Source organism: Lepisosteus platostomus, chromosome 22, assembly GCF_059453375.1.
Source record: "Lepisosteus platostomus isolate fLepPlt1 chromosome 22, fLepPlt1.hap1, whole genome shotgun sequence".
NCBI lineage: Eukaryota > Metazoa > Chordata > Actinopteri > Semionotiformes > Lepisosteidae > Lepisosteus > Lepisosteus platostomus.
The window spans coordinates 9,738,869-9,763,511 of NC_142632.1; the positions used below are offsets into that span (position 1 = coordinate 9,738,869).

Here is a 24,643-nt window from a genome sequence, read left to right on the forward strand (position 1 = left end):
TTATAAAAAAGAAAGTTGCTTTATTTATGACCCCAATTAAAAAGTGCACACACCAATGCACGAGAAAACAAAATGCTTCAGTAGAAATAAGTGGGAAAAAAAAAATCTTTAGAGACAGCTGCTTAACTAGGAGTACGCCAACACTCAATTCACAATGAGGAGAGCATCTAAATGATGCCTTCAACTAAACCATTTACAATAAATCACTGAAAGCACAGAAGTAAAGCCACATACGCAAATCTATCATTACAGAATTCGCTATGCTTTACCCATGCACGTAAAAATAAAAACTGGAATATACTTTTTTTTTCCTTCTTCTGGTAAAAGATTCAAAATTGGAGATGTGGCTGCATCCTCAGGCCAGGTGCAGCAGAGCCCATGCACTGAGACGGCAATGTCAAAGCCACACGGTCTCCCTGCACGAGCACAGGAGTCTGCTCCAGCGGGACCCCAGATTGTGGCTTTCGCTACGCCCTGGCCCCCGCCCGGCTCTGTGCATCGTCCCTTGTTGAATATCAACAGTAGCAGGGCCAGCTGTGCGGGCAGCGGCTCTATGCGTACATGTCCTCTCGGTCTGCGTTGTAGATCTCGCCCTCCTGCAGGGAGGCGAAGTTCAGGAAGTGAGACGGGCGATGCACCTCGTGGTAGAACTCCTTGGGGTTGGCCAGCTGCAGGTCATACTTCATGTTGGGGTCGTGGCGAACACCTGGGTGGGAGAAGCAATCCAGACAGGACACCGGTCACACAGGCGGCCATTGACAACAGATGACCACAACAAGCCTGGCATCTGAACATAAAGCACTTCGAGGCTGCATTCCCAGCACAAAGCACCTCCTTACACACGCAACACTGCAGATGCAAGGATTATTATAATAATAATAATAATAATAATTGCTTACACTTATATAGCGCTTTTCTGGACAGTCCACTCAAAGCGCTTTACAGGTAATGGGGACTCTCCTCCACCACCACCAATGTGCAGCATCCACCTGGATGATGCGACGGCAGCCATAGTGCGCCAGAACGCTCACCACACATCAGCTATCAGTGGAGTAATGAAGCCAATTCATAGATGGGGATTATTAGGAAGCCATGATTGGTAAGGGCCAATGGGAAATTTGGCCAGGACACCAGGGTTACACCCCTACTCTTTTCGATAAATGCCCTGGGATTTTTAATGACCACAGAGAGACAGGACCTCAGTTTTACGTCTCATCCGAAGGACGGCGCCTGTTTTACAGTATAGTGTCCCCGCCACTATACTGAGGTATTAGGACCCACATGGACCACAGGGTGAGCGCCCCCTGCTGGCCCCACTAACACCTCTTCCAGCAGCAACCTTAGGTTTTCCCAGGAGGTCTCCCATCCAGGTACTGACCAGGCTCACAACTGCTTAGCTTCAGTGGGTTGCCAGTTGTGAGTTGCAGAGTGATATGGCTGCTGGCAACTTAGCTCATGATTTGGGATTCAGCAGCTGACATTAAAAATAACGGCAATGACCATGTCTTGAAAGTGTAAGTGGAGGAATGTACAATGCATGAATTAACCCAACAGGCCGTGTCGGATCACAGCATCTTACCCATGAAGTTGTAGTTCCAGGAGACCTGGCCGGGGACCATGAAGAATCCCAGGAAGCGGTCAGACAGCAGCATCTGCACCCTCTCGTAGTGCGAGGGCAGGTAGCCTTTAGGGTTGTTGCCCTTGTCCGTGTTCTGTCGGCCCCACTCATACCCGCTGGGGGTCAGCTTGTAGGCGGTCAGGGTGCAGGAACCAGGGGTGAAACTGGAAGAGAAAAGGCATTCTCCCACCTTAGTGATGGTAATCACACGTGATCTCCCACCACCTCAGTTTGGACATATTGTAGAGCTGCAGATCCATGATGCCTTAATCACAATAGACAATGTCTGGAGTGGAAAGGAGTGAAGTGATTAAAAATTCTTGACAAGTGGCAGATGGAGCAGAAAAACAAAACTGTTATTGAGCTTTCCACTAACAGAATACTGCATATTAAGCAAGAAACATAGGTCTGTTTTTTGTGATGGGACAAGGCAGCACAGCGACTAACGCAGCAGCTGCACTGAAGCAAACAGCAGAGCTGCCCCAAGGCAGCAGGGAGGCGCACCTGCAGGTGATGATGATGGTCTTCTCTCCATCCCAGGACGGGTTGTCGGCCATGACCTTGGCGTGCGTGGTGACGTCCTGCGGGGACAGCTGGGGCGACTCGTTCGGCTGTGTGTGGATCCAACCCAGGGGCTCCATTTCCTGAGACAAAGTGAGTGGGAACGGTTAAGTAAACATTGCGCTGCAAGAGCCCCGTGCAGCCCTAGCACTTGATCCTTCACACATCAGGTGCCTCCCATACAATGCAAGTATATCCTGAAACCCACCCACTAGCCAGCCAGGTGTAAAAGGTGTAAGAGGAAGAGCAGGAGATTACCTTAAGGTACTCATGCTGGGGGAGCTGGTTGGGCAGGTGCACGGTCTGGTGTGTCCCCCACTGGGGCACCATCACTATGCAGCGGATCTCCTTCACCTGCGGGTTGTCCGGGGGGCTGGTCCCGTACAGGTACCCTGCAATCTGCAAAGGTAGGGGGGCAGACACACATCAGAGGAAGGCCAGGTGTCATACAAGCACGTCCTCCCAGGGAAAGGAGAATCCAGGACACTAACAAATCGCCATTGACGGGCCTGTGCCTTGAGTTTATTATAACTTAAGTCGATATACAGTAAGAAAAACAGCAAAATGTGACTGATTTAAACAGCTGGCCTGGAGTCCCAACAGAACTGCACATTCACCTGAGCGCGGAGGTCAGAGATGCAGATGAACTTCTTCAGCACGTTCTTGGGCAGGATGTAGGTGTATCCCGTCTCCTTAATGTCATCCGAGGACACGTAGATGTGGTTGGTCCGCAGGTGCAGGTTGGCAGCGGAGATGGCTCTGTGATGGAGAGGGAAGATCGCTCATGTAATGCGAGGTGGGGAGAAAACCCACCACAGCCTGAACACCAACATTTAAACTTCCAGAATCGTTTACAAGAGCTACAGTCCCAAAGGCGCTTTAGCTGGCGTGGCAGAAGCTGACAATACTACACTCGAAAAAAGCAGGTGGAGAGAGATTTAAAAAAACCACAGCACGCAAGTGAAAATCATGACTGCATGTTCAGAATGTAGGGGAATGCAACACTGCAAAGTGATCCGCACACTGAGGATCGCTTGGGTGTTGTGAGCGACAGGAAACGATGCACGAAAGGGATACAAATGCTCATGCAGATTCTCCTTTGTCCTCATGAAGACAATGGAGGGAAGCAATAAATAAAACATTGGGCAAAAAGAATTTAAATCAAGGGAAATTGTGGTCAAGCTTTACACTGACTCTAATATCTAAATCATTCCAGTCTAGAACTAAGGACATGGAGATCAGATTTGTTCCAGTATTTCAAGTCCTAAGATGTATAAGACAATTCCTAAGGGACTATTTCACACCAAGTAGTGTGATCCTGTGAAACAAGAACTGGAAACAAAGGGAACTCATTTAGGACTCAGAACAGGAAACACTTATTTGCAGAGTTTCTGGAAATTGTGTCTGGAATAGGCCAGGAGGTGAAATAAGCCCAAAACTCCCAAGACCCGTCAAGAAACAGCCGGGAGGCATTTTAAATATATATTTCCAAATGAACACTGAGCCACCTGGCCCCACCAATCATCCTGAAGCAGCTTACCGGACTCGCCACTCCGTCTTGGAGGAGAAGGTCTGCGTCTCGTAGTTGCTGGTGGTGGAGGTGATGATCTCGTCGCCGTGCTTGTTGACCGTGCGAGTCTGCGTGGCGGTCAGCTGGGACTGCTCCTTCGTCTGCTTCTCGATCTCGGCGATCTGCTGCCGCTGCTGCGAGGGGGCCGAGATCTCCATCCCCAGAATGATGTCCCTGATCTCCGACTGGGTCAGGGAAGCCACGTTCACGCTGGAAGACAAGACCGCAGGTTCAGCTCAATCCCAGAACATTTCTCAAACAGTGGGGGCATCCTGGCAAAATTTCCCATTGGCCTTTTTCCCCCCAATAAAGGCCTCCTAGTCATCCCTAGCTCTGAACTGGCTTTATCACTCTGCTCTCCTCCCCACTGGTGTTTGGGGAGTGTACTGGCTACAGTTGTATCATCCAGGTGGGGCTGCACACTGGTGGTGTTGGAGGGGATCCCCATTACCTGTAAAGTTCTTTGAGTGGAGTGTCCAGAAAAGCTCTATATAAGTGTAAGGAATTACTGCAACAAACCTATTGCATTTAACTCACCTCGCAATGCCAACTTTACACACTCGACATCTGCCTACACACAAGCACCATGGGAGTGTTTTCACACTAGTTTCGCTGCTCTGATCACCAGGTCCACCCACGGCTAGCTAGATTCCAAGCCCCTGCACTGATCCCATGGGATCCCTTTCCGATTCCCAGACACTCACTTGTTCTTTTTCCCGTAGTCAGCCAGGATGAGATCTTTGAGCTGCACTTCCACCTTGATCCACTCCTCGTCGGTCAGCGTGGGCCATATGTGGTGCGGCTCGGTTATGGTGGTCTTGTCCGGCTTCAGGATGACCTTGGCGCGGTCGTTGTTGACATGGAGCGCCCTCAGGATTAAGATCAGACGGGAGAAGGCCTGGTGCGGGGAGAGAAAAATTAAAAGGCATAAACGACCAATTATAAACTATAAACATTATAAACATAAAAAACTATAAACTATAAACATATCTGTACACAGCCACTGTGACAAAAAATGCAAGACTTTTGTCCTTCAGCTACTTTACAACTTCCACAAAGTGCCAATAAGTCAAAAAGAGCTATAGGTATAGAGTATAAAAATAAATATATATATATAGACATGTATAGCAGCCTTACAGTGTAGGATGAGATGGTCTTCAGCCAGTCATCATACAAGTTGAACAGCACCATCTGCGGCTCTGTGGCCTTCAGAATGAGATCCCCAAATTTCTCCACCTTCAGACAGGCCTGGAAGGGCAGCTGCAGCTCAGAGCCCTTGATCACAATGTTGGGGAAATCCAGCAAATGGACCTGAAACCAAACAAGAAGGCAAAATCTTCCTTAACGCACATTTCCAAGTGAACAATATGGTCAGGCCCCACAGAGGTTAAATGCACTGCCAGACTGAAGAAAACATTATTAAAAAGAAATTAGAGCCCAGAGAGAATCAGTGCAGTGATACGCAGAAAAATCTATAGGTTTAAATAAGCAAAAATGAATAAAAATGGTGAAAGAGCAAAAAACAGTTTGAACGTTGAACGCTAAAAAAAAATGTCAGGTAAATCTCTCACCTCCAAGGGGTCCAGCATGCCCTTCCTGGTGACAATGATCTGCTTGGGCTGCTCTTCCACGGGCAGTGAGCGGATCAGGGCAGCCACCTCCTCGGCCGTCTTCCATTTGGCCAGCTGCAGAGAGAGGAACAGTGAGGAAGCGGGCAGGAGAGGGGAAGAGGCAAACTGTGGCGCTGGATTGGCAATCGATAAAGATCAAAGACTCCAAGAAGACACGTGTGTCAAGACAAAGACCAATTAAACTCTTTTAACAAGACTGCAACAATTAGTGAAACCAATGGTATGTCTTGGGACATCTCTGTATCACATAAGTTACTAGATCAAGGAAACAATTTAAATCTCAGTTCAAGACCTCCATTGCTACTGATGCACAGGACATCACTGGAGTAAGGACAGCTCAAGGACTCCGTACCTGTCCCAGACGTTTCTGTCCAGCCCACACAGAGGTGTGAATGATCTTCAGGAAGAGCTGGCCAGTTCGGGGGTTGAAAATAAATATAGCTCCATTGATGGGCTTCGTGGTCAAGTTGCCTTCAAAGGTCTACAGGAAGAAATTCAGCTCGTTAAGCGTTATGGAGACATGGTGGGAGGGCACAGCAAATTCTTCTGTGCAGGGCCATCCATAGTAAGTGCACATGTGGAGGTGTAAAGCAATAAAGGAATGCACACAGACTGAAGCACATAGATGCCTCTGAAAGGGAGAGCAGTTATATATATACATAATTCTTGCTGATATTTCATCCAGTTGTCCACGATATTAAATGTAAAACCCATAAAATCTGTTAAGCTTAGATTGTCCTAAAAACACCAGCCAATGCATTTTTAAAAAAGAGTTTGACAAAAAAGGGAAAACGGGAGCAGAAATGAGGGGACAAGGGAGGTCGGGGTTCACCTTGTGGATGGTGACTCGGTACACGTTGGTGTCATCCACAAACCAGATGATCTGGTTGGAGAAGAGCTCGCCGTAGTTCTGCGAGGACAGGTAGGGCTCCGTGGGCTCGGAGGAGTAGAGCTGCAGGCCCTTGCGGATGCGCTCCCTCAGCACGTACAGGGCAGGGTTGGCCTTCATGATCTTCGCCATCGCCTGCTGGATCAAGGGCTTCCCTCCCGGGAACCAGTTGCCGTAGCCGCTGGAGAGAAGGAGACCAAGCGTGGATACTGCCTCAGAGATCTGCACAAACCCCCTCAACCCAGAGCAGCCATTCCCCAAGCACACCATAGGCAAAGCATGCACCAAAAGGCTCAAGCCAGGTGCTCTTTCATAATGGCACACAGAAGTAATACACAAAACCCATGCCCATGTAACTAAGGATAACAGCAAGAGAAAAATGGGTGAAACTGTTTCCCCATTTGCAATTGCTCAGCTCTTAAACTGCCCCCCCAGGGATGAGTAAAACCTTTTGAATTGAAAACTGAATTGAAATCATCCAGACTGGGTTATGTGGGCAGTTTTTTGTTGACTACTTAGCAGAGCTGGTCCGATTACGATGAGAAGGTGCAGTTACCTGTGCAGGTTGTAGGCCAGGTCTATGGCGATGAGGACTCCAGTGGGGGAGGGGTAGATGCTCATGTTGTCCGTGGTGTAGTCCAGGAACTTGGCCCTGGCGTACCTCTCGATATCATGAGAGTCATAGTCCCCCCATCGCAGCTGGATATCGATCCAGTACTTCTGGGTTGTGGTGCTGTCCATAACGTCTCTGGCGCAAAAAATACAAGTGACATTACAGAGGAGACAACATCCAGTGGGAAAGCAAATATAATGGAAAAAACCCTTAGGTAAAACCCAAGGAAAATCAGGGAGGTTTTCACTGGGGAATTTCCCCCATGGCTTACTTTGAGTCCGCCAGCAGAGAGGGACGGGACACATTCCACTTGTAAGATGCAAACAGCAGGATGTCGGCACAGGAGGAGTTCATCTTATAGGACTTCCTGGGATGGATAGTTTCCTTCTGCACAGTCTCTATTTCCAGAGCATCCAGCTCCTGGTCAAACACCTGCAAGTGACACAGAGCAGCTAAGACACCGTACTTGCTTAGCAACAATTACACCAACTCATGGAATCTCACTGCACAAAGGAGTGCCAGCAATGTGTTGCCTCGTCAATGTTTAAACAATTAACCTGCATACTGTGATATGAAGATCATACAACTTTAACCTGCAAGTCCAAATTCTAAACTTTAAAGCAGGTCTATCAGATTTACCCCAAAATAAAGGGTTAAGGAACAAAGACATCTGTCACTACAGTTTACAAAAAGAGGATGTAATCAGAACACTGTCTATTGTGGTTTACACAGGAGGAAGTCGAACCACGACAAGGGCAGGAACGAATATGAACAACCCTCTACCTGACACAGATCCATGACAATGCTCTCATGGATCTTCTGCCACAAGTGGGCTCTGAAGATCTGGATCAGGGAGATCTTGAGGGTGGGAATCTTGCCGTGCATAAAGATCCCAGTCAGATCCAACTGCACCTGGAAACCTACATACACCTGGAGGAGACAAAGTAGTTACGGTAACCACAGTGCCACTGCAGATCTGCATGTTATTTTGTCTGATTGTAACGTATGATGCACTTAGCGACGTACATTGGCCCTGTTGATTGTGGGGGACCACCAGAGAGTGAATCTTCTGTTGGGAATCTGGTTCAGACCAGATCTCTGAGCGTTGGTCAGCTTCTTCCACTTCATGGATTCCTCAAACCCACTGGCCTTCTCCCTGCAGAACACACAGGTTAAAGCAGCCAAGCTTACAAAAGCCCCATGCAGTTAAGCTAAGGGCAGAATAACACCACATTCTCAAACACCAAAGGGAGATAACCCACTATATATTTCCAGGCACTAAAAATAAATTTTAAGACAGGCTGACATTCACATAAAGGGAACTAGAGGAAGGGAAACCGAAACCTTACGGCAGAGAGCAGACCAACCTTATCAGGAGAGGCCAGAGCAGAGGTTGAAAAAAAGTCCCCTAACTGCAACAGTGGGGTGGTCACGTTGCACTCTCGGGTTCAAATCCCACGCACAGAAACCTCTGATGAGTGCTACAGATTTCTGGGCTTGCTTAAACATGCGAGGGAGGTGTCACTAAGGCCAATTACACCAACTTCCTCCTCTGTAAGCAAATGACTTTCACTCTGGCCATATGGATCATAAGGGCCTAACTACATCACGCAGCTTCCTGATGACAATGCTGCCCCTTGACGCCTCCTGGATAACCGTGCAGGGGGAGAGAAGGCCAGAGGAGCCCATCTTACCAGAAGAGACCCTCCCAGGTAGGGAAGTAGGTGCCCTTGAAGAGAGTGTGCTCCAGGATGCCCTCCACACCTCCCAGAGCCTGGATCATGTCCGTCCGGTAGTTGTTCAAGTTCCACAGTTTCCCGTCGTGTCTCTGGTGGGTCCACCAGAAGGGGTTTTGCTTCAAAACCTAAAAAAAAAAAATGAAACCAGGGTACATCGGTGAAGCACCAATATACTGCAGTCAGCATTTGGTGTTTTGGAATATTAAAGGGGAACTGCAGTCCAAATTTCTCAGACTGAATTTTTGTTACCGAGATGTAATAACCAAAACGAGAAATTTTACAAATTTCAAGTTAAGTACAAAATTGTGAACTTTGTGAAAGTACTTTAAGTCATTATGTTGTTGCAAACTCACATACGAGTTCCCACGAATTGCAATGCGACGCGTCCCTTCTTGCTCACTAGTTGCTACAATGACTATGTTCAGGTCGTGCAGCAGGTATTTCAGAGCAGAAATGTTCCAAAGGGATCAGCATGCAGAGTTAACAAGTAGTACTTGTCTGCAAAACCACCTCAAAGTCAAGAGCAATAATTCCATTGGATTAAATGGATGTATGTATGTATACACAAGCCCAGCTCAAGCCCATATTGCTGCATGTCACAGGGCCACTTCCCCTGAAATGCAGAAAACAGCGCAGCGCATACCAGGAAATTTAATCTATTTCATTATGTAAATTGGAGGTTTTACAAGTTACTGTGTATATTTTACTTCCACCATGGTTTGAAACTTACTCAATGCTGGTTCTTTCTAACCACAAAATATAAAGATAGTCACAATTCCCCTTTAATTCACTAACTCTATTGGATTACTTTTGGTAATTTAATGTGAATCTGAGCCAGCGCCCCAAATCCCACTTGAAAAAGAAAAGAGCAGATGATCAAACACCGAAGCATAAACCGCTGACTTTAGACGCTGGCAGTCTTTCCAAGTTCCTTCCCGAGGCCATGATCTCATCACTTCCTACCTGGTACTGCTTGAAGTCGGTCCTGACCCGCCAGCCCTTGTCGTAGGCCAGCGTGTGCCTGTCCTTCTGGAACAGCGTGTTGATACGGGGGATGCCCCTGTCCCAGGAGTCCTCCAGGTCTTCAAGGGTTAAGCGCCTGCACGGAAAAGCAAGCTCCTTAAGCAATATAAGCACTGGCATCATGATCCAACAGTGAAACTTTAAAAGCAAATGCATGGTAACGGGCATTTCACTCCTCTTTAAACCACACTAGTTACAATTCCCCATACTGGAGTGTAGCCTCCAGCAGTGAACGGGTTGACGGGTTTAGGGATTCTGTTCTAGGAGCAAACCTGTTCTGAGCGATGGCTTCCTGTCTCTTCAGTGCGTACTCTGCCCACACCCTCTGAGAGTCGATGAACTCGCTCTCCCACGGCTGGATGTAGCGGTACAGATTGGGGATCAGCTGGTCCTCCTCGTGGCTCATTCCTGACCGGAAATGAGTGATGCCCACATCAGTCTGCTTGGACCACCTGCGCAGGAGGACAGACAGGGGAGGGCATTAAAACTCGCAGGGACAAGACTACGCACTTCCAATCAGCATCGACACATACTTCTATCATTCTAGGTTTCTCCAACTCAAGCTAAGCCAACCATGGTAAATGTATGGTTTGCTCCTGGGTGTTCAAGGTTGGCAATTGGACTATCATCACATTCATGACCATCAATCTAACCACTTCTTCCAATTCAGGGCTGCAGGGAGCCAGAGCCTTTCCATTGGACACAAGGGACAGGACGCCAGTTCATTGCACAGCAGACATGTACACACTTGCACCAGGCCCAATTATCCCAGAGGCACGTTAAGCTCTCAGTGCGTTTTCTGAATGTGGGAGCCCTCCAGAATCTAACCCAGGGCACAAGCGCTACAAGGCAAACCACTGCGCCGCCATGCCACCCTTGTTTAGGGCCAGAGATCAAAATTAAAATCAGAATTCAACTTCGCGGAAACGTATGCCAACTCAAAACCGCTGACTAAGGGACCCCTTGCAACGGAAGAATGGAAACCGCTGTCGTACCGGAGGTCCGACTGGGGGATGAGCACGTGGCCCATGGACAGCATGCCGAGCCCTCCCAGCTCTTTGGGGGTGTAGAAGACGACGGGTGGGAAACGGCTCGGCATCTTGGAATTGAGTCCGATCTTGATTCGGGTCTGGATCTTGTTCTCGCACTTCACCAGCAGGTCCAGGAGCTCCTGGGTGTTCACCACAGCCTCGCGGAAATAGGTCATCAAGCCGATCAGAGCCGTGTTCCACTTGTTCACAATCTGTGGGGGGGAGAGGATAAAAGTGATCAAAGCCTTTATAATGCAAATAAGGAGAACAGAAACTTTTTTTGATTAAGTAAAAGATTTTCAAAAGAGCCTCCGAAACAAAATCAAGGAACCCAAAGCATTTTAAACCAAACGCTGCAGAACTAGTGACCTGATCAAATGCTATACTTTCAGAACAGAAAAATGCCAGCTGTCTGATCGCCGCCTGCGCGACTGGAAAACAGCTTCCAGCTTGTTAACTCCGAAAGAGGCACCATGCCACTGCTCCCACCTTAGTGAAGGTGGTGGATCCAGAAGCCATGAGGATCTGCCGGACGCGGTTGTGGAATCTCTGCATGGATTCATCGTCCACACGCAGGAAGCACTGAGCAGTGCGCTCCTTTGTCACCTAGAAGGAGAGGGAGAATAAGTAATTCTACAATGCTGTAGTAACACCCCCAACCCAATCTTCAAAATCCTAGCCACGGGCTTATGTCTGCAGCCTAACTTCAATGCCCTGTGTTTTATTAAACGCAGTCAAGGACTCGTCACCTCGTTCTGCAGATTCCAGACGCCGTCCTTGTGCGTGAACTCCTCGTAGCTGGTCCGGCACTTGGGCAGGATGCGGCACTCGAAGCCGCACATGTTGAAGAGCAGGTTGGGGTTGTCCTTGCTGTAGACCGACACGAAGCTGTTCTCCCACTGCACCGTGGTCACGGACCGCGGCAGGCGGTTCTTGATGTCCCAGAACACAGCCCGGCCCCTAGACGGACACAGAGCAAAGACATCCCCGTCATCCTGGGTGGCCATGCTCACCTTCAACACAACCCAGTGCTTGAATTCCTGTTCGGCACACACATTACCCCAGTAATTGCGGACTCCTAGAATGCGCCCCTATTTCAAGGCACAGTTAAACAGGCACTCACAGATTAACATCGTGCTTCATCAGCCTCATCCTGGCATCCCTGGGCCAGCACTTCTTGTTGTTGTACCCCACAATGTTCTCGTTATTGGGGTCCGGATGCTCGGTCAGGTACCTCTGGATAAGATCCCTCGCCTCATCGGCACTAAACCTGTATGACAAGAACAATAAATGCCATGTTAAGATCTGGTTTGCTGTAACACAAAATAAGCCAACTGCTCCTTCCAGAATGCGATTTCATACAGAAATCACTCCATGTAAAATCTTTGAAAATGTTTTAAGGTCAACGTTTTATTGCAGGCGACACAGGGGGTATGAAGACCAATGGATTTAACTGCAGTTCTCAGGCCAGGGCGGCTGAATGAAATCCACTGGTCCCGGCACCCACCTGAAGAAGATGTGGATGCGGTCGATGTAGCGGCAGTAGAGCCGGATGGGGTGAGCCGACTCTGTGGCAATGTCCTGGAAGCTCAGGAAGTCGTTGGGCATCTGCGGGGGTCCTGCCATCTCGCTGGCCCGGTGCAGGCCCAGCACCAGCAGGTCCATCACCAGCCCGTAGTACTGGACGATGAAAGAGGCGAACTGCAGCCCTCGGATGATCCCGTACGAGTTCGTGTGGTTCATGTCCTGGGCAGGGAGGAGGAGGGCGACACTTGAATAATAAACCCGTGCAGTTTGACTTGGCACTTTCACAACCCGTAAAGCCACTACTATACTCCCGAAAAAACATGATCATCATCCATACACTTGAATAGCACTTTTTTCTGGAGACTGCACTCAAAAGCACTTTACAGGTAAGGGGGACTCCCCTCCACCACCACTAATATGTAGCCCCCACCTGGATGAAGGCAGAACAGCCATAGTGGAACCAGTACACTCTCCACACATCAGCTCTCAGGAGAGCAGAGCGATGAAGCCAGTTCAGAGATGGGGATTAAGAGGCCATGACTGTTAAAGGCCACAGGGAAATCTGGCCAGGCCACTGGGGTTATAATTGCAAAACGTTTCTAAGAAACTAACAAAAATACTTAAAGCCCTGCTTGTCTTGCAAGGTCTTGTGTAGGCCTAGTAACAGCAATGTTTTTGTGGTGGGAAAATCTATGGAGAATGTCCCAAATACAGTTTCAGATTCAAATAGCCTCCACTGAAAAGGAACAGAAGTATGCCATGGTGAGGCCATGTCAGGCGCAGGAGCTCTTCGGCAGAGCTGGGAGGGGCCTCTGGGCGCCGCCCACCTTGTAGTTGATGACCACGTTGTTCTTGGCCGTCATGTAGTCGGCGATGTTGTGGTCCACGATGAGGCGCAGCAGCCTGTTGAGCAGCGTCAGGTCGATCTTCTCGTACATCTTCTCGTAGCGCGACTCCAGCATGACGTTGCACTCGCCCTCCGTCGTCTCCCACACGTCCTGCAAGTTGTTGATCCCTGGGGGGGGGGGGGGGCACACAGGCCGTGAGCTTTCAGGCCGGCCAAGGCGGCGGGCACAGGGCGTCACGCAACGAAAGCCGCGGGGCAAAATGAAGAACGTGCACTGCGCCATGACCGTAAAAAAAAAAAAAACACGAATCGAATTGCGTTTTTAACATCTTGCCTGAGCTATCAAGCAAGAACCGCAATAAAAAAAAACAACATGCCAGTTTACGACCATATTAACTGAACAAACCTTCACGATTCATGAAACGCCGACAGCTCACGGAAACTTAGGAGGCAGAGGTGGACTTTTCGGCAGCTAAAACGCCCCCCCAGACCCCAGAGCGCCAAGGGAAGACTCACCCTGGCACCACTTGTAAACCAGCAGCGGGGGAGGCTCGGTGTCGGCTGGTTTGATCCAAGGAGGGAAGAGCCTGCGTTTGTCCGCCTCGTACCACAGGTACTGGTCCAAGTAGGCGTCCGTGATCTTCTCCAGAGGCTCCACATCGTAGACCGGCACCAGGTGACTGTACAGGTCCATAAACTCGATGCCAACCTGAGCGGGGAAACGGGGCTTAGCGAGACTGGGTGCGCTGGGGACAACCGGTGCTCGCCTGTACCGGGCACCCTCATGTCAATGAGCCAGAGGGGCTGCTGGGAGTTACCCTCCTCCTCGTACCTCTTTGAAGGCTCTCTGGGTGAGCAGGTGACGCTTGATCCTGGACAGCGCCTCGTGGGGGTTGTCGTACGCTTGCTCTATCAAGCCCAGCTCCTCGCGCTGCGACTGGTTCAGCCTCGATTTCACGCTGCCGAGCAAACACAGGCCAGCGTTAGAAAATTTGAGCAACAGCACCTAAAGAGGCAAAAGCCTCCTCCGATTGATCTATTTTCCCCCCTTCTTATTAAACCAACACCTCCCCGCCACCTTGTTAGAACTCCCTCCCATATAACAGCCCAGCAAGTCATAAAGAAAGTGAATGTTGCTTCTGCGATTCCTGCGTATCAAGTCGGAATATAACACTGGAAAACCTGACCAATAGAAGACTAAACAGCAGGGCGGGTGGTCACTTAGGCTCATGCACTCAACGTGCCCTGCTAGAGCAGATCTCACCTGTACGCCTCCTTCAGCCTCTCCAGGGCCAGGATCAGCAGCTTGGTGTCGTGCTTGTAGGACAGGGGAGGGAAGGGGATTGGGGAGAAGCGCCTGCTCTCCAGCCAGTGCACCGTGGTGGTGTAGATGGCTACAGCCTCCTCCGCTGTGATGTAGGGGCCATCCTGGAAAACAGATACTCCATCAGTCACTCCCCAGGACAACAATTTCCTCTTTTTCTCATACTGCCAAGTCTCCCCTCCGCCCCAACAAGACTCACTTCAAGAAGAATATAATGACTTTTGAAGTTGAACTAAAAGCCAAATTTAAAATTGCAGTAAGTCACTTGAAGCAGGAGCATTCTGCAGAGTTCTTAAGGAGCTTTTTCTTTCTGATGCTTAATCACGCCGAAGCTAGGGTTTTGAAAACCAGCATGCCTTGCGTGTCTACAGGGGTAAGCGATCTGCCGTGATGCAACAACCACTGCGGCGAAGCCCACCTTCAGGTAGTTGTGCTGCCTCTCCTGCTCGGCCTTCAGGTAGAGCCGCGTCAGGCGGCCCAAGTTCTTCTTGCAGACGGTTTTGTCGACGGTGGCGCCGCGCCGGATTCGCTCCCGGTTGTAGTGAGCCGTGTTCGTCCACCAGTCCGCCTTGGCTTTCACGTAGCGGAGGATCATGTTTTCGATGGGAGTAGGCAGCCCGGGAACCTAAAAGCAACCAGGATGCACAGATGGCATTTTTAATGGCATTTATTTAAAAAGTGATGCACGCCACCCACACCTGTACTGGTTCCAGGTTTAAAAGCAAAAAAAAAAAAAAAATTACTTTAGCGAAGATCTGATCATACAATAAAGGGACACTGCCTTATTTTAAATTTGGAACCATTCCATAACATGAAGTGGAACAAAAGAGCTGGTTAGCCCTCACAAGTGCAACAGGAGCACATAGTCTAATGAAATGACAATGAAATACAGGGAAACGCCCCCTCCTGGACGTTTCCCAGCACTGCCTCCCCTGCACAGCGTCTCGGCCGTTCGTAATCGACATACCTTCCAGGGGATGTTGGCCTTCCAGCACCTCCAGGACTCGCTCAGGTGCTGCAGGATGGTTCTGGCCTTGTTCTGCTTGATGCCCTCGGGCATCATGTCCAGGATGTCGTGCATGACGGCCGCCCTCAGCTCCAGGTCGAAGTGCGACTCCACGCGCTGCTTGGTCACGGTCTTCGCCACGCCCTTAGAGTGGCGCCCTGAAAGCATCCCGAGCGCGGTCAATCCTACGGACTTCCACCTCACGGTGACATGAGCCATAATCACATTTTCAGTAGGGAGCTGCGTCAGCATGCGCAGGCTGCTGAAGAACAAGTAAAGGTTAATTCCATGCTGAAAACAAAAGAAACAATGTTTTTGGCTGTGGAGCCTTCATCAGCCAAAACGTTGTGTCTCTTTTTTCAGCACGGAATAAACCTTTACTTGTTCCTCTGCATAATTACATTTTGCTGTTCTCGGAACCTTTCAACCAATATTATACTGTCTCCTGACTTTATCTGACAGCGGATCTTTCAGCTGTCAAATAAAGGGCACAACGCTCCTAAATAACTTAAAACCACATGGATGTAAACAAGCAGCTGTTGATCAGAAGCACATAAAACACATATTAAAATGAAGGATATGATGCTGCATATGATACCCAAGATTTCATGGAATTTTGAAGTTGACGTCAAAGAGCTGCAAGAAGAAAACAACCGTCAAACACCAGAGACAAGAAAGACAACGTTACCCTCAAACTGCCTGGCCAGCAGGTTCCCCAGCCACCGTTCCAGCAGAGGGGTGATTCCCCTCATGAAGAAGAGCCAGACTCTCCAGCCAGGGGCCCAGAAACCACAGCCAGGCCCTTTCCCCACTGGGCCCTACAGGGGACACACACAAACACACATCAGCATTGGAACAAATGCTGGAGGGGATGGGGTGTCCCAGCACAAATCCCAAATCAAGGTTTTACAATTTAAACCCCCCCTCCCCTGGAATCTCAGAACAGGAGTCACAGTTACTCACAGTGTTGAACCGGTAGTAGATGAGGTGCTTCAAGTCCTTGCACATGCGAATCTGTCTCATCAGCTTGTACTTGTATCTGTACATGCCTGTCAGCTGGCCCACGTGAGCAAAGATGTACTGCAGCCCATCGGCCAGCTGCAAGGGACATTGGCAAGAAATCCAATTAACCGATTTAAGGGCAACAGTCAAGAGAAATAAGAAACAGCCACACAAAACAAAAAATAAAACTTAACAGGCGTTTCGCTGACCTAATTAATTAATATATAGGTCTGCGTCAAACACATGACCGTGCATTCAGGGAGCTTCTGCTTTGCAAAACACCCTGGTGCCGTGCTTTAACGTCTTGCAATGTCTGACATCTCATTTCAGCCTCCAAGTGAAATATGAAAATAAAGTGCAGTTGTTTCCCAGCAATTGGAAAGTCATCAGAAACATTCCAATGACACCTGCGTCCTCTCAGCAACATCCTCAACCGAGCAGGGTGACTGAAGGAAAGCGTCTGAGCCGCCAGCGAACGATTCCAGTTAAAACCAATGGCCGACGACAAGTACCTGGAAGGCGTCGACGTTGCCCAGTCTGTACTGCACGTGGCTGTCCACCACCAGCTTGCTGAGCCGCAGGACCTCTCGGCACAAGTGGAACGCGTTGCCAAATCGAGACTTTTTACGTTCCTGGAAAAGGGAAAGCACCCGTGATGAACGCACATTAACTCAGACGAAAAAAAAAAATCCTGGCCGCTCTTTATCAAGTTTTAGGCCATTGCAGCAAAACCGCTTTGGGTAGCTTCCTTTAAACGCAGCCTAAAGCAACGACTCCGCGATCGGCTCGCGCCGCTCTCTGTACCTTTGTGGTGAGGGTCTTGACGGGCTTGAGGTTGAAGTTGTAGTCCAGGTGCAGGTAGTTGAGGTTCTTCCTGTGGATCAGCAGGTTGAGCATGTTGTAGCCCTGCCGGCACACTTGCAGGCCCACCTCCACCCAGTCCAGCTTCGTCGACTGGAAGAACTTGGTGGCTTTGAAGGAGCGGAAAAGATACCTGAGGGAAAAAGAGGACACATCAGCTCCTGAGAAGGTACTAATCGGCTATTCTCTGAAGAGTCACCTGCATACAAGTTTATATGCTCTTCAGAGACGGGATCTGCGACTGTGGTATATAAAGACTCCAGTAAGATTCACTGGTTTTGCACCAAGAGGCACAGCTCCACGGTTGTTAGCACTACTATCCCAGGATCTTGGACTGGACTGCAGCTTGGGGAGCCTGTGTGGAGTCCATGTGTCCTTCCTGCTTGACTACTCTGAACTGTCCCTTTCCAGAGACAGGGTTTCGAAGGGAGGCGATGCGTGCCCAGATGAGCTTGTAGGGGCCAGAGGGCCTCCAGTGTTCGCAGCCTTTCTGAGGGACACCCACCTTTTCTTCTGCGCTTTGGGAGGTCTGTGTTTGAGCGCATTCAACACGTAGTACTTGAGCAGCTTCTGATAGGACACGCGAACTTTCACAGGCTGGCCAGCAGGGCAGTGCTCACGGTACCTGTTAAAGATCAGAACGCTCAATGTGAGACCACTGACCCGCTCACCTATGTCCTACCTGGACCCTACAATAACCTAAACAGCAAGAGTAGATCCATGATCCACAGCCACAAGGGGAAAATGGGACACAATTTCTTTAAAAAAAAAAGATGAATAATCTGATTTTTACAACAGCTTTTATAGTGCAATTGTCCTCAATGTTTAGGTGCATTTTAGTCTATTTTTGAGACCTCTAAATTGTCTGTATAAAAACGTTAAAGCATAGAGTAGTTAGCCACACAAAGATCACAATAGTGCAGAAACAGTGCTGCACAGTACACCACTTCAGCTTGTGCAGCGTAAACTACACTAGTACCCCTTTAATAAGAATAGGTTGTAAATACCATACTTTCAGCAGATTGAGCTGTGGAAAATGTCAGCTCTACCATTCTCTACTACAATACTATAACTATAAATTGAATTCTAAGCTATACAGCACCAATCAAGTCCTCACCAGTTCTTAATGAGCGGGATGTCTATAGCCCTGCGTGTCCTTCCTGATCGCAGGTTGAAGGGGCGGGGAGCCCAGAGCAGAGCAATCCCATTGGCTGTGTTGTCCGTGTAGAGGGGCGTGTCTTTCAGGAAGGGTTCCACGTACTCGGGGAGCTCAAACTCTTCGTCGTCATCAAGCACGGGCTCCTGACTCTGCAACCAGGGAACACTCACATGATACTCAGCATGACCGCAGAGATGCACAAGGCTAGCTCAAGAACTTTCAGGCAAAAAACGTAGAGACATTTTTAAATGACAGCAAATCTTGCAGATTAGTTCTTACTGAGGTTACTAAGAGTGGTATTTTAAATGCAAAAACTGTAAATGTTTAACAACCCCTAAGCCTCTAGTTTAGAAAACCAATAAACAATGTCCACCCAGTACCAGAAAAGCTCCAGGAGTACAGCCATGAACATAGCTGAACGCACACGCTATCTGGGTCCCATTACCTTGACTGAGTGTCTGTGAGAGATGGGGTTGATCAGGGGATCGAAGTAGAAGGCCGGCAGATCAGGATCTTCCGTTTTAATGAACACCACATTCGGAGTGTGATACCTAAAATTGCACATCACAGCCCATGTTAACAACCCACAGCAAAACACTTATGCCACAACACTGCACACAAAACAACTCGGACGTTAACAGTAATAAAACAAAGCCTGCAAGCCCTCCAAATTGTGTCAATGTTATTCTCGCAGAGTGAAGTGGCACGGCTGCCCACTCTCACCAGGTGAGATGAACGTGGTGAGGCAGGTTGTTGTACAGGTAGGGAAAGGCAATCTTGTACTCCGTCCTGATGGGCTGCCTGATGATGATTTTGTTGATGTCGTTGAATTCATTCCAGTCTTCGTCTCTGCAAAACCGGGGGGGGGGGGGGAGGGGAGAAAAACAGGTTAAGTCACCAGAGCAAATTCACACTGAACACAACAGCAAAACCGCACTACAGCGTAAAGATACACAGCACATTTCTCATCAACTGAACAAGAAATTCCTCCTGAAGTCTGTTTTACTAATAACCACTCATGGATTTTCCAAGCAGGAAACGTAAACCAAAGATGCACAAGGAAGGAGATGCTTCTTCCACGCGTCACTCACTGCAGGTTGATGTCTCTGACCAGGGGCTCAAACTTGGGCCCCCCAGGGATGGCCATATTCAGAGCCTTGGAGGTGAAGAACGCCTTCAGGTCAAACAGGTAGAAGTAGTTATCGTCCACCAGGTCAGTGAGCAGCTGGTTGGCCAGCCGGTACAGCGTGGACATCATGGGCAGGGTGAACTGCCAGCGGCGGTACGTGCACCCGTTCACAAACCTGAAACAAACAAGACCGTCAGAGGAGGCAGGAGAGGTACGAGGGACAGAGTTAAGATGAAAGATACAAGAAAAGATCACTTTGGACGTGCCGTTTTAAGTAGAAGGCTTAGGATTTCCAGAATTTTTATTTCAGGGTTAACCTTTAAGCAATGTGTCCTAACAGAAACAACAGGCAGCTACTAAAATGTTCCACACTGTCTCACAAACTCCTTTGTACTGAAAATACCTTGAGATTCGACTGTCATATACCCTCAATTAATGGTTGGGGGCAGATCTCCGTCTTGGTGAACATATTCTGATGTAAAGACATGCTAGAGGCTAAACTAGGTGCTACAAAGAACACGAGTGAAACAGGTAAGGGGGAAGAGACTGACCAAATCTGTCACCCCTTTTTCAGCTACAGGACAGCTGGGGGTACGATCAAGACGGATCTGCGCCTTGTTAGTCCTCGCAAAAGCGCCAAACGTTTCGAGGCCTGCGAGCAAGGCCCTGAGTGCTCCGACCACTCCCGGACGATGTTCTCCGGACGGGGGGGGTGGGGGTTTGGGGGGCCCCACTCACTTGGTGTTGTCCTTGAGGGGCTGGTGCTCGTAAAACCAGTCGGCCACGGACGCGTCCTCCTCGGGGTCCAGCTCCATCTGGATGGCCTCCAGGGGCTCCACGTCCAGGATGTTGTCGGCGTAGTCCAGCGGCGGCTCCTCGTCGTCGAAGGGCGGGAAGCGCATGCGCTTGAAGTGCCGGCGGTCTCTCTTCTCGCGCCGCATCATGATCCACATGGCGCTGCGGGCGGGGGGGCAACGTCAGCGTGGCATCCAGGCCAAAGCTACGCAAGGGGGCTCTGCGATCACCCCAATCGCGTCACCCTCCCCCTCAAGGCAGCACCTACTTTTCCCTTTTAAATCTCTGCACACCAAATACCAATACGTAGCACCCCTCACTACTCATTAAGCCATTACGCTCTGCTGAGGTCATTAGTATAGTACAGGTACAAGAGTATCGGGGCGCAGGCTTTCAGCGGCCTTGCTGCAGGGCTCCCTGCCAGTCAGAGATAAAAACTCATTTATAGTTTTTTAACCCAGCCTATAGACTTCACCTTTCATTCAGACTTTTACCATCTGCCCTTTCTCATTTTTCCCCCCACATTACATATTTCTGCTCAGTATTATTTTTTTTCTATTTTACTCTCAAAGGCATCCCAAACACCACTAGCGTCCCGAAATAAATCCTTGGACATTTAAGTTCCAAAATCCGCAAGATGAAATTCTACCTTGCTCAGGCCATGCTAAATGCTGGACTGTTTCTTCACAAAACCCCAAACCAGCATGACACCCAGAACCCATAAATAATTCTAGGAACTCTATTTAGTGCTCATTAAGGGAAATCCACGTAGTGCTGGCAAACTGTACAGCTCTCTCTCACCCCCACTGTGCGATGTAGACGGGCTCGATGACCCAGGGGATCTCGTTGACAAAGGAGATGGCCCCAGTGATGTGGTACAACACGGGCACGTCCCGGATCTGCTCCCAGGGCATGGGCATGTTCTCCAGCAGCTTCAGGACAGCATGAGGCATGTACTTCAGGGCGCTGGGCAGCACAGACACAAGACATCAGGGACAAAGCCATTTTATACCTTCCATTACACAAGCAGGCCCCTGTCTAAGGTACCCGAGGTCCATGCGGAATTGAATCCACAAGTAAGAGAGAATAACAAATTAATAGGATTTCACACCATGCAGAAAATGTCTGATCTTCAAAACCTTTCAAGATCCTCATTACACCTGTGCACATAGTATAGCAATTTTACAATTCCAACACAATATTCCAGTTTATATTCCAAAGGAGTACACACTTCAAGACATACAGATCATTGGGGGGGGTAACCTTCAGGGGAATCAGGGTTATGAGCCCCAAAGACAGCACTGCTGGAAAGACGTGCAGCCCCGAGTGTTGCCTTACCCCAGATACACTCTCTTGTCATGGCGGAACTTCCTGTTGGTCATGTCGCCGTGGTCGCGGATGATCTTGCGGACGTGCTCGGGGGGCATGTCCTCCTTCTGGGCGTCCACGAAGCCGAACTTCCTCTTCTCCGCGTAGCGCTTCGCCTGCAGCTGCTGCCATTTCCGAGCTGCGGCAGGGAACACAATGGGGTAGTCTTGTCAACCAGCTGCATTTGCACCCCCTTGCGGGACGCCAGGGGCAATATTACTGCTGTTACCAACAGTGCCGTGGGATCTTAAATAATAACTGATAACTCCTTACACTGCAGTAGAGCTTTACTGGACACGACACTCAAAACGCTTTAAGGGGTAATGGGGATCCCCTCCACCCCCACCAGTGTGCAGCCCCACCTGGATGATGTGACGGCAGCCATAGTGCACCAGTCTGCTCGTCACACACCAGCTCTCAGTGGGGAGGAGACCAGAGTGATGAAGCCAGTTCAGAGATGGGATTAGGAGGCCATGATTGGTAAAGGCCAATGGGAAATTTGGCCAGGACACTGGGGTAACACTGCTACTTTTTCCTAGAAATACCCTGGAATTTTTAATGACCACAGAGAGTTTTAAGTCCCACCCGAAAGAAAGTGCCTTTTTACAGTTTAGTGTCCCCATCACTATACTGGGGCATTAGCACTCACACGGACCACACCCCTACTGGCCCCATTAACACCTCTTCCAGCAGCGACCTTAGCTTTCCCAGGAGGTCTCCCATCCAGGTACTGACCAGTCCAGTGGGCTGCCAGCTGTGAGTTGCAGGGCAATATGGCTCCTGGCCAATGGAGCAGTACAGATCTCCAGGCACCACAGTGGGGAGGGCTGGCTTGGACATGCTGGGCTTATAGTTAAGAGCACTGGTCCACCACCACCACCACTTACAGCAGCAGCAGCCCGGTTTTCTCTCAAGGTCTCCAAACCCAACAAAAAACAGCACAGATAAACCTCACTCTGCTTGAGAGCTGGCAAGATCGCCCTAACTACTGTCCGACACACGCTGGCTTTTCACGCGTCAGGTTCGAGCGAGAGTGTTTACGTCTGCCGTTCAAGCAGTTGATCCAAACCCTCAACTCAGACACGGCCCTTTTCCGAGCCACACTAACACAGGGTGTCTCCTCCAGTGTCCCCCCTCGCTCACCTTTCTCCTGCAGCTTCTCTTCAGACATGTAGTCCGGCACCTGGCCCGGAGTGGGGATCGTCCCTGGTGCTGCTCGGTACGGAAAAGCAGCAGCAGCCATGGTGACGCCAACCTGAAATCGGGCAAACAACAGCGATGTTAGCTCCTGCTCTCCGTGTGGCGTGTACGCGGCTCGGCGTAACTTTTAAAACGCGCAAAAACGTGTTCACGGGAAATAAACATCGAGCTCCCCCGCCAAAACAGCATATTCTAGATAAACCGAGGCAGTGGCAACACTAACGCCAGGAAGTCGCTGTAATTTGTAAACAGTTCGATCACCGATTGTCTGGATTATAAAAATCCATGGGCGATCATATTGCGTACATACCGACATTCGTCTTTAATATGACCCCCACGGGGGAAAAAACAAACTACACGAAAAATAAAATCGGATTACACGACAACACGACCAGCTCACAAGTTTGCGCCACAGTCTAGGCCAAATAAAGCGCAGCTCCTGCAACTTTTCCAATCGCTGCAAAACTGCTCTTTCATCACCAGTGTTACCTACCTCAGGTCCACGGCACTTTATTTATATTTAAAATCCGTCCCTATGCAATCTCTAGATCATTCCTTTAAATGATATTTTATTCAAATCCGTCCACAGCTTTCTCCGCTGCTAAACATCCACCAGGCACAATGGCGCAGACTAACGCAGACCGCACGATGCCAAACTACGAAAGTATTCGCGAAGAACACTTACGTTTTTTCCGTAGCTCTTGTGCTGTGTTTGCAATAGAATACCCGATAGCAACCAACGCCAAAAGCGTAAGCGTTAATGCGTGACCTTTTGTACAAAAGCCCCGGATGTTTACCCGGAAAATTATTTAGACTACATTTTATTGGCGGGTATAATTATCCAATCAGTGAGGTAGGAGGTGGGCTAGAGAGAATGATAGGAACCATCGAGATTTCAAACAAGGATATACGTCACTGTGCAGCTCGTTGAATCGCCATCTTTGTAGAGTGTACGCTTTAGAGCGTATTATTATAGTAAATAAACAGTAAACATTTTCCCAGCATCGTCAATCTCCCTCTCCACCCCAATAATTAAAAGTGTCAATTGTTTTTCCCTACATCTGGAAAAAAACATTATACAAGAAAAATTAAATTGATTGAAATCATCTGAAGAGGGTGGTGCCCAAATGATAGACATTGATATCATGAATGGTACCCTAACGATAAAATGGTTGCGTTCTTTTATGAATAATAAAGACAGCTTCAGGTCTGCTATTCCTAGGAAAGTAATGGGAAAAATAGGAGGCTTTGACCTCTTGCTGAGATGTGACTTTGACATAAACAAGCTCCCAGTCAGACTTTTTGTTTTTCATCAACAAGTACTGTTATATTGGAAATGATCATATAACCATAACTTCACCCCTCATAATGCTGTTACATGGAACAACAGATATATCTGGCAAAAAAAGAGCATATTTTATGAATCCTGATTAAATAAAGGTATTTGGTCAGTCGTGCATCTATTGGAGAAGGCTAATGGAGAAGTTAATACATTTTGTGATTTTGTTAAAAATATGACATTTATATGACAATTATAGATGCAATTCCACCAGATGTTCTGACTTTGGTAAAAAAAAAATCCACATTCCATAGTAATATAATTCCCCTACTACCTGAGATCAAAATTGGTACCTACAATAGTTTAGAAAAACGTGCAATAATAAATACACCCAGACAATTATGGCAGATAGATTCTACCCTGTCATCAAGAAGAAAGTAATTTTTAATTAAAGAGACTATTATTCTCTTA

At 48.7% G+C, this 24,643-nt stretch overlaps 1 protein-coding gene across 1 annotated transcript; it reads right to left on the reverse strand.

Annotated features, from left to right (window-relative positions):
* Positions 1–23,541, reverse strand: prpf8 (pre-mRNA processing factor 8). The gene is made up of 43 exons (XM_088615671.1): positions 23,387–23,541; positions 22,837–22,948; positions 21,664–21,832; positions 21,127–21,291; positions 20,269–20,487; positions 19,493–19,705; positions 19,125–19,250; positions 18,847–18,952; positions 18,360–18,550; positions 17,748–17,867; positions 17,186–17,375; positions 16,894–17,013; positions 16,343–16,477; positions 16,068–16,197; positions 15,341–15,537; positions 14,792–14,998; positions 14,314–14,477; positions 13,882–14,008; positions 13,566–13,758; positions 13,030–13,217; positions 12,183–12,421; positions 11,799–11,945; positions 11,425–11,635; positions 11,165–11,281; positions 10,640–10,887; positions 9,917–10,096; positions 9,585–9,720; positions 8,577–8,746; positions 7,909–8,038; positions 7,666–7,812; positions 7,154–7,314; positions 6,826–7,017; positions 6,213–6,450; positions 5,733–5,861; positions 5,321–5,434; positions 4,887–5,060; positions 4,454–4,647; positions 3,720–3,959; positions 2,797–2,938; positions 2,438–2,578; positions 2,123–2,262; positions 1,580–1,782; positions 1–706 (listed from the first exon to the last, which is right to left on the reverse strand). Exons 2-43 carry the CDS (start codon positions 22,934–22,936, stop codon positions 552–554), a joined length of 7,008 nt encoding a protein of 2,335 aa, XP_088471797.1. The 5' UTR covers positions 22,937–22,948; positions 23,387–23,541; the 3' UTR covers positions 1–551.
* Between the last annotated feature and the right edge of the window lie 1,102 nt (positions 23,542–24,643).

What these genes read in the sequence shown, in the direction of transcription:
- prpf8 (XM_088615671.1), bottom strand. Translation starts at nt 22,936, where the DNA reads ATGGCTGCTGCTGCTTTTCCGTACCGAGCAGCACCAGGGACGATCCCC. An exon ending in AGGCCAACATCCCCTGGAAG is followed by an intron (nt 14,999 to 15,340) that starts GTATGTCGATTA and finishes GGTTGCTTTTAG; the next exon opens with GTTCCCGGGCTGCCTACTCC. An exon ending in GCATGCTGGACCCCTTGGAG is followed by an intron (nt 5,061 to 5,320) that starts GTGAGAGATTTA and finishes GTTTGGTTTCAG; the next exon opens with GTCCATTTGCTGGATTTCCC.